This window comes from Diabrotica virgifera, chromosome 4 (assembly GCF_917563875.1).
Source record: "Diabrotica virgifera virgifera chromosome 4, PGI_DIABVI_V3a".
Taxonomy (NCBI): domain Eukaryota; kingdom Metazoa; phylum Arthropoda; class Insecta; order Coleoptera; family Chrysomelidae; genus Diabrotica; species Diabrotica virgifera.
This window is the reverse complement of record NC_065446.1, coordinates 56,727,352-56,748,196: the sequence shown is the minus strand read 5'-3', so window position 1 is coordinate 56,748,196 and position 20,845 is coordinate 56,727,352. Positions and strand designations below refer to the sequence as shown.

General features: G+C 31.6%; 1 protein-coding gene across 1 annotated transcript in view; it reads left to right on the top strand.

Moving 5' to 3' along the window:
• Positions 1–20,845, top strand: part of LOC114331790 (regulating synaptic membrane exocytosis protein 2) — a 421,091-nt gene that overhangs the window by 369,565 nt on the left and 30,681 nt on the right. The window contains exon 17 of the mRNA XM_050648222.1: positions 727–866. Coding sequence (XP_050504179.1) covers positions 727–866 — 140 coding nt within the window. The remainder of the gene's footprint in view (positions 1–726; positions 867–20,845) is intronic.

Sequence of the window (20,845 nt, the reverse complement as noted above, 5' to 3'; positions counted from 1 at the left end):
GCAAAAAATTTGAAATTTTATTGTTTATTAATGAAGCATAACGTAAAAAATTAACGTAAAAAGTTAAATTATGTATTGTTCATATCATTAGCTATACGATCCGTAAAAGTTTCAAGTTTTTACATTGTAAAAAACAAGAGAATTTAGGCGTTTTCCCTTAAAATCGTTTTTTTTTATTTAAACAATTAATAAACGTGAAAAAAATTTTTTATTGACTATTCGTGTATTGTTCCCGCGAATGCATATGTCTGCAATTTTTCTTTCATTTGCATTGAAGAAAAGGCAGTCAAATTAACGTCTAAAGATTTGACGCAAACCATTGAACTAAATAAAAGCGTTTATAAATATATTTCAAATCAAAATGTCAATTTTAAAAACAAAAAAGGTTTTCGAGGCCGGGAATCGAACATCGAACCCGACCCGTTTGGGTGATAACCAGGTATTGTAACCATTAGACCATATAGAGGTAAGGCACGGAGATAAATATTTGACATATAAGTCGTAGGTTTTTTTGCATCTACTTTCATATTATTTTTTCTTACCTATAAGCCCCGGAGTCGCGCCAGCTAACAGACTTTTTCGTTATCAAACAAGTACTATCTACCAAAATAAATTCATAGAATCCGTGCCAAAATCACCGTAAAAATTTGACACTACATCCCAGACTACAAATTGTATACTTCAATGACATATTTTTTTGGAAATAACTGTTGTGTTTTGTTTCAGCTCCTTATGTAAAAGTATATCTAGTTAATGGTAAAAAATGTATAGCTAAAGCGAAAACGACAACGTCGCGAAGAACACTAGATCCTTGGTACCAACAACAATTAGCATTTAAGGAAAATATTCAAGGCTGTATATTACAAGTAAGTACAAGTTACAAAATGATATTGCATACTGTTTTGTTTTATATTTTATATATTATTTTATACAGGGTGAGTCACCACTAACGGGACGGAAGATTACAGTGAAATGGTAAAAGATTTCAAACAAAATTTAAATTGAATAGTTTGTGCAAGTTAATAAAAGCTACATTTTAAAATTATTTTGAAATATACAGGGTGTCCCAATAGATGGCGGCGTATCAAAGTTATATTTTTTCTTATGGAACACCCTATATTTTATTGCATTTTTTAATTGTCCGAAAAAAATAAGGTATAGTTTCATAAGGCTTCCCTATACCTATGTACAGAGTGTTCTGAGTTATGTTGACTTTTCTTAAAATGTAAAGTTTTAAAAGAAGGCTTATTCTCAAGTTATTTAAGAAATTATAAAAATATTACTTTTACATATAAATTGTTGGATATTGGTTGAACGTAATCCATGATTAATTATTACACATTTATCTACAGGGTGTTCAAAATTTACAGTTTCATCATTGAAGTATTCAATGTGTCATATGATGCTTATTTTAAAGAGAACACCATATATATTAATAAATAATTATACTTAACAAATTTACCTCTTTCGAATGGTATATGGATGTCCTATACCTAGGTCTCATAGTTCTTGCGTAATTTACAATTATTTGAATTCTTAATCTGTAAATCGATTTTAAAACAAAAGATGAAGTTAATTATTGTCATTGTATGACATAGTCATTTTATGACAATACGGTCTGGTAATTATCTTATAATTAATGCATACCATGATTGAGTATTACACATTTATTTACAGGGTGTTCAAAATTTACAGTTTCATTATTGGATTATTCAATGATGGTTATTTTATTAGAACACCATGTATATTAATCAATGATTATACTAAACACAAGTTTCTCTTTCAAATGGTATATAGATGTTTTATAACTAGGAGTCATAGTTTTTGCTTAATTTACAATTTTCTTAAACGGTACATCGATTTTAAAAATATTTATAGTCACTCTCGATTTTTAAACCCATCATCTTGGCATAGTTGTTATAGAGTGTAGTTGAAAATAAATATGTATGTGTAGTCGGTTCGCTAAACTCAGACACAACTGGCTAATGATTTTAGTAGGTAATTTTTTTGTTTTTGGTCAATTTTGCCAAAATTGGCAAAATTACTAACTATTTAGTAATTATTAACTATTTAGTAATTATCTTTTTGCCAATTTTACTAAATTGGCAAAATTACTTACTAAAATCACTAGCCAGTTGTGTCTGAGTTTAGCAAACCGACTATAAGTATATTTTTATTTGCTGATTTGCAAAATAAATTTTGTCGTTATTGAAAATAACTAAATACATAACGAAACATATAGAATCTTAATAAAACAGATACATAAATAATACCAAATGGACCACAACTTACTATAAGTAAAAAATTATCAGTTATGTAATACATGTTCAAAATGTTTATACAACAATGATTTGTTTACATTATTTAACATAGCTGGTGTTATAGACGCAAAAGCGTTCGAAATTCTTAATTTCATAAAAGTATCATCTGAAGTAGTAGGGTAGGGAGTGTAGCATTTACAATATTTTTAATATAACCCCATTTAAAAAATTCATCTTGGTCAATCCTGGTGACCTAGGTGGCCAAATGTAGGTATGAACCGAATCTATCTATCCGTGTATTTCTAAATTTTATGTTAAGGTTGTTCTTAGCATCACGTCAAAAATAAGCTGGAACTCTGTCGTCCAATTGGAGCCACATGTTTTTGTTCGCACGCTAAGTGGAAGGTTTTAAAATGGATCCAAAAAACTTGTTTTAAGAAATTTAAAAAAGTTGCTCCATTCAGATTTTCGTCAAAAAATATGGGTCGATAACGTATTCGCTCAGAATACTGCCCCAAACATTAACACTTCATCGATGTTGGCATTCAACAGTAAAATGTTTGTTTACTGGATCATAATAAAATGAAAGCTGTGTCTATTAAATAGACGATTATTATAAAAAGTAGGTAGATTCGTCTGTACACAATACATTCTCAAAAAAAACAGGATTTTCTCCAAATTCTAAGGTCTATAAACGAAAAGTTAAACGTTCCTGTTCTATCTAATGCTGGTGTAGTTGAGTTTTATACGGATGATAGTGGTTTTTCTTATGTATTCTACATATGTACACTCGTTTGACCGATTTTCAATTGACTCGAAATTTTTTACGTACTAGTATTTGGGTTTTCCTTAAGAGAAAGCAGGACATCAAGTACGTTGACGGCATCAAAAATAAATGGTTTATTTTTACTTAACTTTTCGTACCTATGCAACATTACCAGTAGCATGGAATCTATCGAGAAATCTCTCAAAAACGTCCTTTTTTGGGTGTCTTCTATCAGGATACTACTTTTAAGCGCAAACATTAGAAGTTAAGAGACAATTTTAAAAATATTCCCCAATGGAAAGTAGCATGTCTACTCTTTCATAGATAGCGTGATTATTTATTTTTAGGAACAATTAAATTTGAATGTAGTTGGCTCTGCCAAAGCCATTTTTAAGTAAAAAAAATTTTGAAGATCATACACGGATGTTTATAGTTTTGATAATTACCAGACCGTACTGTTATAAACTGACAATGTCATACAATGACATTAATTAACTATATCTTTTGTTTTAAAATCGATTTACAGATTAAGAATTTAAATAATTGTAAATTACGCAAAAACTATGACACCTAGGTATAGGACATCCATATACCATTCGAAAGAGGTAAATTTGTTTAGTATAATTATTTATTAATATACATGATATTCTATTTAAAATAAGCATCATATTACACATTAAATACTCCAATAATTAAACTGTAAATTTTGAACACCCTGTAGACAAATGTGTAATAATTATTCATGGAATACATTCAACAAATATCCAACTATTTAGATGTAAAAGTAATGTTTTTATAATTTCTTAAATAACTTTAGAATAAGCCTTTTTTTAAAACCACTTTTTAAAGCCATTTTAAGAAAAGTCAACATAACTCAGAACACTCTGTACATAGGTATAGGGAAGCCTTATGAAACTATACCTTATTTTTTTTGGACAATTAAAAAATGCAATCAAATATAGGGTGTTCCATAAGAAAAAATATAACTTTGATACGCCGCCGTCTATTGGGACACCCTGTATATTTCAAAATAATTTTAAAATGTAGAATTTATTAACTTACAAACTACTCAATTTAAATTTTGTTTGAAATCTTTTACCATTTCGCTGTAATCTTCCGTCCCGTTAGTGGTGACTCACCCTGTATATATTTAATTTAACAAAATCTGGTACAAGTTAATGACACTACAGCTGTTTCGGTAGAGTGTCTATTTATTTTACTTTATGCCTACACTTCATAGTCTTTAACTGAATAGGATGAGAAGTGCTGTTTGTCTCAAGTTGGTTATTCAGAATTATATCTGTGTTTTTTGAATTTATTACTTTGCGTAGATTCTAATAAAGATAGTTTAATGCCCTCATTTTGAATATGGAGAATTTTAAACTGTTCATTAAAATAATGATTATGATCTAAAATATTAAGTGTATAAGTAGAATCTGTTTTTCTATTATTTAAAAACCTTTTGTGTTCTGCGATACGTTTGTTAAAGTTTCCGCCAGTTTGACCGATGTAAGTTTTTGAACAGCCACCACATGTCAGTTTGCATACAGTACTCTGTAATTGTTTTTTGTTTTGGCTCGTATTGTTCTTAATCTCAACGATTGTCTTTTGTTCTGAAAGCTGGTATTATTCCTTTCTTTATGCGTTTGGCTGTTGTTGTTGATATATTATGCATAATATATAATAGAGCAGAAAGTACTGCGTTTTTTCTCTGATGGTGGGAAGATTAATGCCAGGGCGTTCTTATGCAGTTTTTGGTTTAAAATTTTATTTTTTGTTTATTTTATAATAGAATAGAAATATGCTTTATTGTCATAGAAAATTGTACAATTTTATCTACAAAGCTTACATAGAGTCATGAAAACAAAACAATAACATAACAATTTACTAAAATTACATAAATCGTCAATTTAATTTGAAAAAGAAGAATGTGTGTGTGAAATTGTTCGCATTTGAACCCAGGACCTCAAAAATTATATAGAAAAGACACAAAAATTATAATAAGTATATCTACTAAAAACACTAATATATTCTTTCCACACATTTTCTATAGACTCATATATACGCACAAATAATATAGACGTTAAGAGGGAGTCTATTTTCTTTGGATTTAAAATAAAATAAAATAATAAAAATTCACTCCCAATCGTGCCTAAAGAAGTATAACTTCAAAAACAATAATGTAAAATAGAAACAATCAATTGCAAAATTTAAATAAATTGCAAAGCACATATATTAGTCTACCTTAGTAACTAATAAGATTAAAAGTTAAGCTGCTGCATATGACACCCAAATGTAGATAAAAAAAGAATGTGTGTGTACTTTGTACGCACGTAAGAAGTTATACTTCTATTATATAATTTCAACGAAATAAATATACTTAACTGTTTATATTTGCATTTTATTTAAATATTAAACTAACTTTCTTACCAAATTTTTTAATAAAACTACCAAAAATTTAAAAAAAAAGTGAATCGTCCGGGATTTGAACCCGCGACCTCTCGATCTCTAGTCCAATGCTCTACCTCTTATCTGTTTCCTCTCCAGAGTTCGGAGCCGTTTTTTAATTCTGAACAATTCATTGCAACTAAGTACATATTGTCTGTGTGCGCATGCGCGCAGAATTATGAAATTTTACTCTCAATCGCGCCTAAAGAAGTATAACTTCAAAAAATACATGTACAAAGGGTGCTGTAATTTCTTAATCATTGATTAAGAAATTCTTCTACTGAATAATATGATCTTTTAGATAGGTAGGCCTTTGTCATTTTACGGAATTTGGGGAAAGATGCTGCAGATTTAAGATGTAGAGGGAGATGGTTGTACAGTTTTTTTTTCGGAATATAATACAGATTTCTTTACTAACTCAGAGGACGGGGTCGGTTAATAGACGTCAAAGGTAGAATTTCTGGTGGAATAGCCATGATTAGATCTTGCTGGAAAGACATGTAGACGTTTATAAATTAAGCAAACAGTTTCTAAAATATATAAAGAAGGAAGTGTAAAAATCCTGTGATCTTTGAAGTAGCTTCTGCAATGTGTTATTCTTCTGAGGCCAAACAGATATACCATTGCTCTTTTTTGTAATTTGATAATAACATCGGATTGGGTAGCTGTACCAGAACCCCAAAGAGGAAGACCATATCGAAGATGCGACTTGAACAAAGAAATAAATATGTTATTTTGGAAGATGCTAAATTGAGTTCCTTCGAAACAGATCTTATAGCATAGCAAGATGAAGATAGTTTCTTCCTTAACAAATCTATATGAAGGGACCATTTAAGGTTGCTGTCTAAAAAAATACCAAGAAATATTACAGAATCAACGGTACTGATATGGCTGTTATTAAGAAGTAAAGGTTGAACAGTTCCTTTATAAGATAATACTACTGTTTTATCTACATTAAACGAGAGTAAATTAGAGTCGGACCGGGTTTTTATTTTAAGTAGATCAGAAGTTATAGTAGCATGGAGAGTTGCAATATTTGAGTTGCTCAAAGTGATACTGGTATCATCAGCAAAAAGAAAGATTTTTCCATCAATTTTTAAACTAGTGATGTCATTAATAAAGATTAGGAAAAGTAGAGGTCCCAATACTGAACCTTAAAGTACCCCACATACAAAGTTTTTGAGACTAGAGTCTGCATCATTTGCTCTAACCAATTGTTTCCTATTATGCAAGTACACATTGTTGTTCGTTCTTCGTTGTACTTATTGTTTGTTGCTTTTGCTTAATGATATTCAGTTCTAAGAGTATCTCGAAGTTATTTTTTGACATACCTATATGTTACAGGCTATGATAGGCTGCTAAAGTATTTTGAGTATGATGGGACGATGAATTGTATATAGTTGTGTCAGTATGGGTATGTTTATCAAATACGGGGAACTATGTTTGTATTCCAGTCTGATAATTTATAAATATAGGAAAATTATGGATTCATTCTGATCTCTGTTCTCTTTCTATTGTAGATTCAATGTTACTGTGGAATAAATTAATGTATAATCTGAATTGACCAAGTTGCCTGTTAAGTTTTAGTTCCTGTAAGTAAAGCATGCCCGTACATCGACCACATATTTCCACGAATATAGTAATATAACAACTTTTCGAATACGGGGTGTTTGAAATCGTTGTTTCTAGATGATCCATAAAAATATCTAATAGCAATGGCTTAGCGCATTGCCCATGATGAGTCCTTCACTGTTATTTATATATACAGTCGAACCCGCTTATTAGAATACCGGTTAAAGGAATATCCCGGTTTAAGGAATAGAAATTTGGGGTTCCGAAACGTTTATACCAGCAATCAATGATCGGTTATTAAAATATCCCGGTTATAGGAATACTTTTGCTTGGCACGAAGGCTATTCCAATAAGCGGGTTCGACTGTATTTGATTATTAAATTCAATATAGTTCCGATTTATTCAAATTTCAAGAGGATGTAAAATTTCAGATATAATGATTGGATGTGTAATATTATGGTCTAAGGGATTTTTTACTAGAACAAAAGTTTCTGTAGGGGAAATAATAGGAAAAAGATTGTTTACGTCAAATAAAATGAAACAACAAGCTAAGCAACAACAGCTTTCAGAACAAATAATAACTTAAACGAATACAATAGAAAAGAGCCAAGAAAAAACAAAGACAGAGCGGTGTATGCAAACTGATGTGGTGACTGTTCTAAAACTTACATCGATCAAACTAGCAGAACATTTAACAAACGTATAGCAGAACACAAAAGGGCTTTTACTAATAGAAAATTATTCTACGTGCGCACTTCACGTTCTAGATCATAATCAATATTTTAATGAACAGTTTCAAATTCTCTAAATTCAAAATTAAAGTCTTAAGCTATCTTTATTAGAATCTATGGCAATTAATAAATTAAATAAAACAGATATAATTCTGAATGACCAACTTAAGATTCGTAAACACCTTCGTAACATCTGCACATTCGTAAACACCTTAAGATTCGTTTAATTCGTAAACACTTTCATGCCTTTCCAGCAAGGCCCAATCATCTTTACTCCACCAGAAATTTAATCTTTGATATTTATTTACCGATCCCATGCACTGAGTTAGTAAAGAAATCTATATTATATTTCGCAAAAAAACTTTACAACCATCTGCCTTTACAACTTAAATCTGCAACATCTTTCCCAAAATTCCGTAAACTGACAAAAGCCTATCTATCTGAAAGACCATATTATTCAATAGAAGAATTTCTTAATGAATAACTAAGAAAATTGAGTTTCATACGCAGTAGCTTAAACTGTCAATTCCTAATGTTGTATTTTATTTATTGTAAGTATGTTCAATTTTCAATTTGTAATGTATATAAATTTTGCAATTAATTGTTTTTGTCTTTGGTTTTATATCTTATTTACTGTATATTGACGATTTATCTAATTTTATGGAATTGTAGTTGTTATTTGTTAGATAGATAGATAGATAGATAGATAGATAGATAGATAGATAGATATGTTTATTGTTTCTAATGAAAAATCATATAACAAGAGGTTGAGTACAAATTATTACACATAAATAGTCGACGCTTAATGGAGATTTAGTTACAATTATTCGAACGCAATCTGAGTGCATTAATAAAAAATGTACACAGTTCCTTAATCTCAGTGGGAGAACGGGTTGTATTTAAAAACAGAAAAAAGCTCTCGGTATTCTCTACAAATGATCGAATAAGGGGTGATCTAAAACACGAGTATAATGGACATTCCAACAAAATGTGGGAAAGAGTCTCTAATTTGTGTAAATTACATATTGAACAATTTTCAGTTTGGTCGATGTGATACGAAATCCCTTTATAATAAAATTTTATGTAAAGTTTAGAGCAAAGTCTGATTTGTGAATAAAGTCTTGTAATATATATGGGAGTTTTTATTTGTAAATAGCTTTGCGGTTGCCTATTGTGTGAGAAATGTTTATAGTACAAAGAATAGCGAGAACTTGTTAATGCTGATAAGTCATCTTGGAAGAGTTTTTCTTTCATTTTTAATAACAAACCGTTTCTTTGATGCCTCAGTAACCCCCATGATAAATTTTCCCAAGTTTCTATTGCATCAATTTAGCTGAACTACCCAGTTATAATTCTCATTATTGTCATTATTGTTACATAGCTGACGAAGACGGTTATAACAAATTCTTGGATACCTAGAGGAGTCCATAAGTAAAATTCTCTCAAGCCAATTAAGTGATATTTTAAAAATTAAGTATTTTAAGTGAACTTGGCCAACTTCTAGCCTAACATAAGTATTGGGGGTATTTTTTGGTAGATGCAGCAGTCTCTTAAAGAAATTAGTTTGAATTTGTTCTAGAGTATTTGAGTAGCGCAGACCCCAGACAGATATACACTGAGAAAGACAGTTTAAAATAATGGAATTATATAATGTAATTCTCGTCTCCCATGAATTTACTATTGCATTAGACAAGAGGTTCATTACTGCTCCTATAGACTGCTTGGCTCTAGCAATCGTAGTAACGGCCATCTCTCGAAATGACGAGGAACTACTAAACGTTACACCCAGATAATTAAATTTATTAACGCTTTTAAGTTTTTGACCATTTAGTAGGAATCCTCGCTCCTTGGAGAAATGGCCACCCCTCGAGAAGACTAAGATTTTGCTTTTGGAAGTGTTTATAGTCAGTTTATTCTGTGAGGTGTAGGTTTCCAATATTCGTAATTTGCGGGTCATGTCAACTTCTGATTCTCCTAATATTATCAAATCGTCGGCATAGAGTAATAGAAGAATATCAGTATTACCATCAATATTAATTCCCTTTGCCCCTGCCTCCCTAAAAAAGGCCTCCACATCTGAAAGAAAAATTGAGAACAAAGTCGGGCTTAAGCATTCTCCTTGAAGAACACCTTCCGTTATTTTATATTGTCGTGACAATTGTGAATTTGAGCGAACCTGGAAGGTAGCCGATGCGTACAGGAATCTAATTAATCTAATAAATTTAGCGCTAATGCCACACTGAAAAAGTTTGTTCCATAACAAGATATGTTCGACTGAGTCAAATGCTCTTTGGAGGTCTATAAAAGCAGCGAAGACTTTTCTTTTCTTAAGTCGCAGTTGTAGCTGAACAGCTGAAGTGAGGGTAAATATATTATCTAGACATCCCCTGCCTTGACGAAACCCATTTTGACATTCTGGAATAACGGAAGTATTGTCCAGCCATATCGTTAATCGATTAGATAATATCTGCGTGAATAGTTTAGTTAAACAGTTTACTAGAGCAATTCTTCTGTAATTCTCTGGATCTTCACGGGAACCTTTCTTGTGCAACATTGTTAATATAATATTAGACCAGGCTGAAGGCATAGTTTCGGTATCTAGAAAACGATTGTACAAGCAATTTAAATATAATAGCCAATTATTTGGGAGGTGTTTCAAGAACTCAAATGTAATATTATCTAGTCCGGGGGCTTTGCCATTTTTGCATTGTTTTAGAGTATTGCTAATTTCTTCAAGAGATATAGGGGCGTCCAAAATAGGACAACGAACGTCAAAAAAAAAGAGTATTATCGAGAATTTTCTCTTGCGAAATATTATTTAAAAATAATTCCCACGTGTGAATATCTAGATTAGTTTTAACTGTATTTCCCTTAAAATACTGGATCGTTTTCCAAAAGTTTTTTTGATCGCGAACGTTACTTAAAGCCTGCGTAAAATTGTTTGTATAAGATTTTTTCTTGTTATCAATCATTGTCTTATACTGCTTTTTACTAACCAAATAAGCATTTTTATAATTTGGTAGAAAGTTGTTGATTTTTGCTATTTTCAAATTTTGCTGAACAAACTTTTTTGAGTTGTAACATTCCTGATCAAACCAAGGTTTATTATTTTTTCTGGAGTTTTTTGGAGTATTAAATAATTTTCTCGATAAGCCAAGAAGCAAAGAGGTGTTAGTAATTGTTTCAACAAGCTTTTGGTATGAGTTTTCCAAGTCTGGCTCAAGCATACAGTTTAGTGAGTTTTTTAAAGTATGATAAAATGCTAATGCGTAGTTTTCATTCCAAGATGGAATTAATGTGTATTCTGGATTGTTGGACTGCTGTGTACATTTTTTATTTATAGCTGACGGTAAATTTAATATCAGCCTTAAATTGGGGAAGTGACTTCCAGAGGAGGCAAAACATTCCAAAACCTGGAGAATTTCTACTAAAGAAATTTGAATATTTTGCATCCATAGCAAGTCGACAACACTATTACCTGCAGAAGCACAGTAAGTAAATTGACCCGGTATGTCACCTTTAGTTCTCTCATTCAAGAGAGTGAATGAATTTTCGTCCATAAAGTTGAGAAGAATTTCACCTTTGCGATTAAAAATACCGTCACTACTTATTCTATTAGCGAAAATATTACTGTAAGAAATTAGTTGTAGTGGTACTTCACCAGAAGACCCCATTCGACAATTAAAGTCTCCACCTATCAAAACAGAAGTGTTTGGATACGCATTGTTTACTTCTTGCAAAGAAAAATTGAAAAGTTCTAAAATGCTATCAATGTCTAAGTTAGGCTTAAAGTAAACATTGCTTATAATTATCTCCCAACTGTTACAGGATATTAAACAAGTTAACCAGTACAGTGACTTATCTAAAACACACACATTTAAAGGTTTTTTCACAAAAGTTATTAAACCTCCACTGGCCCTGCCGCGAGATTTATCACGAACGGCGTTAGAAAAACAAACATTGTAATTGTCCAAAAATATGGATTTTTTTTTTTTTATTATTTATTAAATTAACAATGCACCTAATCTTAAGACTAACCAGCATTTTACATTTAACTTAATCTACTACTGTACTGTCCTAGGTATTCCCAACGGTTCACCTTAGAAATTAATAATTATTGTTGCACACATCACTGTTGTGGCTAGGTTCACTGTCCGAATTTAAACTGACACTGACATTTTTATAGATTTATCACTATCACACAAGTTCAAAAGGTTTGGTGCGTTTGAGCCTGCGGACTAGGTTTTGATTATCTAAAAGTTCTAACACTTCCCTGTTTGTATGGTTGTGGAGTCGTTTTTCGTGACCCTTGGCAATCTTCTTTATTTCTTCTTTGATTGTTGCTATACGAAGTTCCCGATGTAGGTCTTTGTTGCGGATATACCATGGAGCGTTGACTATGTTTCTTAGTATTCGGTTTTGGACTCTTTGAAGGCAAGCATAGTTACTCTCACTAGTACAGCCCCATAACTGTAGACCATAGGACCATACTGGTTGGAGCATTTGTTTGTAAACTAATACTTTGTTTTTGATTGTAAGTTGTGAGCTTCTACCTAATAACCAATATAACTTCTTGTACTTCAGTTTTAGTTCTTCGGTTTTCTTTCTGATATGTTCCTGCCACTTTAATTTGCTATCCAAATGTAGCCCTAGATATTTAACTGTTTTCTTGTACGGAACGATTTTATTGTTTATTCTAACTGGGTGACTATTTATTCTTTTGTAGGTGAAATCGATATGGGCAGATTTCCCTTCATTGATTTTTATGCGCCATTTATTATTCCAGGTGTTTATTTTGTTTACTGCATTTTGCAGGTGTCTAGTTGTTTCTTCGAATGTTTCACCGACTGCTAGTATTGCAGTGTCGTCTGCAAATGTTGCCAGTTTAATATTTTCTGTAACAGGTATGTCACAAGTATATAATAAATATAGTATGGGTCCCAGAACACTGCCCTGTGGGATTCCTGCTTTAATTGGCCGTAATTCTGAATATTCGCCTTCCTGTTTAACTCTAAAAGTTCTATCTTCCAAATATGATTGTATTAGATGTACAAATTGGATGGGAAGATATCTTTTTAATTTTAGTAACAAGCCTTTGTGCCACACTTTGTCAAATGCTTTTGCTATGTCTAGAAAAATAGCTGAGCATATTTTATTCTCCTCCAGAGATCTCTCTATAATATCTGTTATTCGATGAATTTGGTCTATTGTTGAATGTTTATTGCGAAATCCAAATTGGTGGGAAGGAACAATTTCCCTGTGGTCGAGTATAGGTTGCATTCGTGCTAGCAATATCCTCTCAAATAGTTTGGATAAAATTGGTAGCAGAGATATTGGTCTGTATGATTCTACCTTGTTGGTTGGTTTCCCTGGTTTGGGAATCATGATTAATTCAGATGTTTTCCACGTTATTGGTACATATTGCAACCTGAAAAAATATGGATGATGGCTGATACAACAACCATGTTTCAGATATGCAAAAAACCGAGATGTCCCTAGAAAAATTAGAATTCACGAAATCTTCAATATGGGAAAAGCCAGTAGAATTCCAAAAAGCAATTTGTAATGATTGCTATTTTTCCTGTGAAGTTGTGGTATTTTTTGATGATTTTGATCCTCGGTCTCTTGGTGGTGATATTTCTTCATCCCTGCTTCTTTTGGAGCTGTTAACGTTTTCATTGGTATTTGTTATTTCTTGTTGATATTATTTTTCTTTTGACTGTTGTAAGCTTTGCCCATAAAATTGTAAAAATTTTCAGTGACAATAAAGCATATTTCTATTCTATTCTATTCTAAGACAAACAGGTTCAACTCCTCATCCTATTCTGTTAAAGACTAGAAAGTGTAGACAGAAAGTAAAATACATCACTTGAGAAAGCACTCTGCCGAAACAGCTGCAGTGACTTTCTTCTTGTTTTGTCCTTTCATTCGTCCAATTTTGAACATAGGCTTCCCCAAGTTTCCTCCATTCGCTTCTCTTTAGAGTTTTCTGTTGCCAGTGCGTTCCTCCTATCTTTTTAATGTCATCTCCCCATCTCATCTGGGGTCGGTCTCTTGCTCTCTTTCCTGTCCATGGTCTCCATTGACCTCAACTTGTAATAAATTGTTGTGGAAGTAATTTCAATAAAGTAATTTCAAAAGTTTATCAGTGTTTCATTGTTAGATAAAATTAACTTTCATCAAGTAACGGTCGAATCTATCATATCATTCTTCCATCTTTTATACTTTTTAATTTCGTCTCTCTAAAATTTTGACTTTCTTATAAAAAATATAAAATGATAAAAATGAAAATATTCGTTTCGCTTTGATTCAATTCGAGTCTCTTGCCATCCTCTGACACCGATGTCTCGGAATCTTCTTCTCTTTACGTGCTATCTCTGCGACAAAGGTTGGCAATCATCATTGCTATTCTCACTTTTGACACTACAGCCCGAAAGAGTTCAGTTGAGCTGCATCCAAACCATTCTCTGAGATTTCTCAGCCAGAACATTTTCCTCCTAACTATGCTGCGCCTTCCTTGAATCTTTCCCTGCATAATTAATTTTACGAGTTCATATCTGTCACCACGTGTTATATGACCCAAGTATTGAAGTTTTCTTATTTTGATGGAATCCAGTATCTCCATGCTGTTCTGTATTCTCCTTAGTACTTCCTCATTGGTTATTCTGTCTGTCCAGGAGATTCTTAGCATTCTTCGATACGTCCACATCTCAAATGCTTCCAGTTTATTGAGGCAATGTTTATTCAGAGTCCATGTCACCACACCATACAAAAGAACAGAAAATACATAACATTTTAGTACTCGCTTTCTAATATTTAGGTTGAGGTCTCTACTACATAATATTTGTTTCATATTAGTGAATGCACTTCTAACCTTTTCTATTCTAATTCGGATTTCTTTGGTATAATCGTTTGTTTCACTAATATTTGTCCCTAAATAGTTATAATTCTGAACTCGTTCTATCGTCTTATTATTGACGTGTAGATTGATGTTTCTAATATTTTTCTTTGATATAACCATGAATTTCGTTTTCTTTATGTTTAGTGACAGACCAAATTCTTCACTCGTTGCAACAACCTTATCTAAAATTCTTTGTAGATCTGTAATAGTTTCTGCTATTAGTATTGTGTCATCGGTGTATCTAATTTCACATATGGGTAGGCCATTTATTTTTATGCCTGCTACTTCATCTTCTAATGCTTTTTTTGAATATATCTTCTGAGTATGCATTAAACAGTAATGGCGACAAGACACAGCCCTGTCTACCGCCTCTTTTGATTTTTATTTTATTGGTGTTTAAATTATTTATTCTTATGACAGCTTCTTGTTCATAATACAAGATTATTTATTATTCTTATAACCCGTGTGTCGATGTTCTTTGTTCTTAGTAGTTTTATTAACGGATTATGTTTCACCATATCGAATGCCTTGTTATAATATAGGAAGCAGACATAGATGTCCTGGTTTACATCTAAACATCTCTGTATTAGCACATTTACTATAAATAATGCTTCTCTGGTTTCTTGAGCATTTCTAAATCCGAACTGAGTTTGTCCAATGTTTTGTTCTAACTTTTTGTATATTCTACGATGAATAATCTTTAGAAATACTTTGAGTATGTGGCACATTAGACTGATGGTACGGTGTTCGCAACATTGTCTGGCGTTTCTCTTTTTCGGTATAGTCACGAATGTTGATAGAAGCCATTCTTTAGGTAATGTACCTGTTCTGTATATGATATTAAATAATTCGACAATTACATGTATATTGCAGTCGGCTGTAAGTTGCTTTATTTCTGTCGGTATTTCGTCTGGCCCTACAGCTTTCCCAGTTTTCAGTTCTTTAATGGTGTGTTTTACTTCACTTTCTGTTATTTCTGGTCCAGTTTCTTCAACAAAATATTCGTTATCTATTGTGTCTCGGTTGTCGTTAAACAGCTGTTCTATATAGTTTATCCATACCATCAATTTGTTTTCGGTATCCATTACATATCTCCCTTTTCATCAACTAATATATTTGGTTTGTATTCTGGTTTTCTAGATAATTCTTTTACTTTCCTGTGTACATTAAAGCTGTCATGTTTATGTTGTAGCGTTTCTATTTCATCACATTTTTCTTTTAACCAATTTTCTTTTGCTGTGCGAACTTGTCGCCGTATTTCGTTTTGTGTTTGCTGGTATAACGATTTATTTTTGTCCTTATATACTCTTCTTTTGTTCATTAAGTTTAGTATTTCGTCTGTCATCCAATCTTTTTTCTTCTCTTTTGATTTGCGTTGATACTTTTTTGAAGGTTCTATTAAGTCAGCCTTTATTTTTCCCAGTTTTTGTTGATATTTTCTTCATTGTATTCCCCGTCAATCTGTACGGTATTTAGACGTTCGTTAATTCTTTCTTTGATATTTCGGAATCTATTCCTTCGCAAATCTATTCTTTTTCCAAGAGGCTTCGCAAGAAGACTGATTTGGATCAAAACGAAACGAGAAGATGGTGCAAATATTAAAATATTTACACCGGAGTATGATTAGACTGACCTCTAACGGGGAACGATGAAATGAATGAAAAATAATTTCGACAACGAATCAAGTAGTCTGTTAACCGAGATACTCAGTACCAAAAGGCGACGCTATGAAAATATTCCAATAATGCATCGCAGATTACCTATACGAAACGTGTCATTTTGTACTCTCATACAGAGTATGGTATAATAGTGGAGTCACTGAAGGTGGATATGAGCTATTACCTCCACCTCCGATTTCGTTCAACCTCCATCGATTTACATGAAAATTTCTGAGTGTTTAGAGTATATCTCAAGAAACAAAGGTGACATGGTGCCAACTTGCGCTTTTACCCTGGGGGTCGATGCCACCCGTTCTCGTGGTGAAAATTATTTTATTAAAAATAACCCCATAATTAGATAGGGGGACAGATTCTAAGCAAAATTTGTTATATAAAGTTATTAAAATAAATCAAAACTTTTTGAGTTATCAAAGATCAAAAATTTTAATTTTTCGTAAGAAAAATGCGTGATTTTAACGATTTTTCATAGATAACTCAAAAACTGTAAGTTTTTACAAAAAAGTAATTATTACCAAAATTGAAGCTAATAAAAAACTAAATAAACTTCTTACTAGAAAAACCTTTTAATGTTAAACAAAAGTGAGTTATAGGTAATTAAATATATATTTTTTTCGGCAAGTACCCAGATCTAAGTATTAAAGCTTATATTACGGGAAAATGATGCATTTTATAACATAAACTTATAAAACATTTGTGAAAGTACTTAGAAATATCTATCAAATGAGATACCGAACAAGTTAATAACATTAAAATTTATGCTCCAAAAATTTTTCAAACTTTATCTTTTAAAAAATTTTCCAAAAAATGTTATCGTTTTTTTTTAATAACTTCGTTAATTTTTAAGATATCTGGTTCACCTAAAAACGGTTCGAAAGGTAATTCCTAAGGCTATTAAAAAGCTTTGAAATTAATCTTTTAGACACCTTACTTTTTTAAAAATCAAAGATTAAATGGCCACGGTTACATGGTTCTCGCAGCAAAATTTAAGCTTTTTAAACGTTTCTATCTCGGTTATTTTTCACCCTACAGAAATGGTAAAAAAAGTATAATATTTGATATATATAAAAAAGTAAAATTTGGTTATTTACCATTTTTTACGGATATTGAGTATTTTTATAGTTATTATCAAAAGAAAATGAAAATGACGATAATTTTAAAAGTTCTGATGTTTTTTTCAAAAATATGCATTCTAAACCGATGAAAATTGTTAAAATCATTACTTAATCTAATACAAAGTAATTTTTTAAGGATTACTATAAATTTTAATTTTTGTGGAAATGGAGTTTGTTTTATTTTTTACTTTTTCCTAAAAAATTATGAAAGGTTTCTCTTAGTTTCATCATAACTTGCTTAATTTTGATCCTATTAACTTCTTCTGAAGCTCATTTGTTAGGTATTCTGAAGTACTTTGATAAGTGTTTACCAGGTATATTTTATAAATTGCATTGGATTTTCCCGTTATTTAAGCTTGGATACTTAGATTTGAGTACTCACGAGACGAGTGAATTCAGTTTTTTATTGTCTTCAATTTTGGTAAGAATACCTTTTTTGTAAATGCTTTGATCTATTAACTCAAAAAGTATTGATTTATGTTAATAACTTAATATAACAAATTTTGCTTAGAATTTGTCCCTCTATCGATTTATGGTATTATTTTTAATAAAATAATTTTCACCCCAGAAAAGGTGTGGCATCCACCTCCAGGGTAAAAGCGCAAGTTGGCATCATGTCACCTTTGTTCCTTGAGGTATCCTTAATTACTCACCAATTTTCATAAAAATCGATGGAGGTTCAACGAAATCGGAGGTGAAAACCTTGAGGGACTGCACTATAATACAAAAATGAAAATAATCGTTTCATTTTCATTTTGATTCAATTCGAGTCTCTTGCCATCCTCTGACACCGGTGTTTCGGAATATATTCCTTTTCAAATGATGACTCCTTAAAAAAAATTATAGATCGTAAGTTGTCAGGAAAGAAATATAATCGTGTCACCAAATTTAAAAATAACCGTAATTTTGTTCATGGTTATTAGATAACATAGTAGCATTGTTTAAAATGAAACATAACTAAACAGTAAACAATTAGATATAAAGTGTGTAAAAATTCGACGTAACACTTAATCTGATTTATTATTAAAGTAACACCAAGGTATGCACGCGTATTTTGCGTTCGCGATAACATCAATGTCATAGTCATTACCATCATTTATAAACATATCTGAAGGTCTTGAAATTTTACTTAATTGTGAATAGGCTCGTGTTTATTTTTAAACTAAAATCTTTTAAAACTGTTTACTTTATTTTTATGAAAAATATGGTTATGTAAAACATTCTGTGTTCACTATTTTTTTTTTTTAGTTTTCGATTTTTAAGTTAATTTTAAATTTTCTCTTAGATTCATTCTAGTAGATGACCAGAAAATAAACTGATAAAAATACAGTAAAACCTCGATATAACGGACTGATTGGGGGGACGGGGTGTCCGTTAAAGCCGAAAGTCCGTTATATAAAAATAGGTTTAAAATAAATCAAAAAAGGGTAATCCTACTTTGAAAAAGAAAGCAAGCTTTGTTTTCACTTTTAAAGTTTGCTGTTGTTTATAATCAACTCTCTAAAATTACGAAAATGCGTATAATACAGTTGAACTTCGTTATCTGACGAATAATAAATTAATGTTATCAGATCATCAAGATACCATTTTTCCTCTGATAACTTTATTTTTGGGATTGTTGTTTTGTCTTCTTCGCCATCTTCACTTCCATTCTCATTTTTTAGCTACTTCTTCTCCGGTAATTATATATTGTCCTACAGAAATCAGGAACTTGCAACCGGTCTAAATCTATGTCTCCATCTTAGCTATCAAACAAATTCTTCCAACCATTTTTTAATATTTGCTCTTTCACCCCTTTCCATGCTGCAGGAAAATTAAAAATTGTTGATTTTAAATTTAACACTTTTGCAAGGTATGCTACCCTCTTGTATCTTCGGTATTATATTTGTCATGCAATACAACCATTACTCCATCTAAGAACTTTTTGCGATATATTCGTTTGGTTGTCAAAACTATTTACCCATCCATGGGTTGAACCAGCAATGTTGTATTTTTTGGTAAAAACACAAATAAAGTTGCTTTCTTCTGAACGTAGAATATTTTCAGAAGGATGAACATGAATCAGTCAACATTTCCAGTGTGGCGGTATTGCTAGTTTCTTAAAAGTTTCTCACTGCAGGTATAAATTCTTAAAAAAACGAATTTTTGAAAATATCTGAGGTGAACCAAGCCTTATTAGAGGTGTAATATAAAACGGACAGATGATGAATAATCTTTTAAAACTCTAGGTTTACAAGATTTGTCAACAATTGGAGGAGTCCTATGCGATCCATCGGCGTTAATACGAAGCAATGCCAAGATCCTGTCATTGCTGTTTTTTCTTCAAAATTCGGTGTTTCATATTTTTTACATTTAAAACTTTTTTGCATTTGACCAGATTTTTTGTCCGTTATATCCGAAGTCCGTTAAATAGAGATCCGTTCTATCGAGGTTTTACTGTAATGTACATTTTTTGTTTTTTACTTAAAATATTTATAGTGTTATACATATACTGGAGTTCTAACATATTTAAAATTGTGTGTATCAAAAAAAGTAGGATGTTTAGTTATAATTTTTTGCTCCTTTTTCTATGTTCATAAATATTTTGTTTTGGTGGTATGTACTACTTTGCGATGAGACCATATTCTAAGGTTTCATCATTTATGCATTTTAAGCTTTCTACTGGGAATTGGTTTGGACCTACTGCTTTGACATGTTTACTGTTTTTATATGTGGCCATTTTAATTTCCTCTTTTATTATCTTTAAAACCACATCGTCTCCTACTTCTACTTCTATCTGTTTCGTTCTATTGTCTTTCAACAACGCATTTATATATTCTGTCCACCTCTTTTATTATTCTTTAGTATTCAACATTTTTTAAACTCCCCAAAAGAAGGCTTTATACGTGGACATCACCTCAACATAACGCACAGAAAATAGTTAGGAATCAAATAGACTTTGTGTTGATAAATGAAAGATACAAAAACGGCATAAAATCGGTTAAGGCGTACCCAGGCGCAGATGTTTCCTCGGACCACAATCCCTTGATAGCGCGTGTAAGCATTAAACTTAAGAAACCTTCACAAAGGGTAAAACCAGATTACATAGATACCAGCCGCTTACAGAACTCAAAAATCAAAGAAGAATTAAAGCAACAGATAAATGGTAACCTAAGAATGTTGTCTACAAAGGAACCAAACACGCACGTGGAAAACAAGTGGCAAGACTTAAAAGAAGCCCTAATAAAACCCGCTCAGAATATCCTTAGCAGAGGAAATACGACAAAAAGACAAGAATGGATGACAGAGAAAATTTTAAGTCTCATGGAGGAACGAAGACAGTTTAAGGGAAAATGCAAACAAAAATACAACGAGATACACAAGCAAATTAGAGAT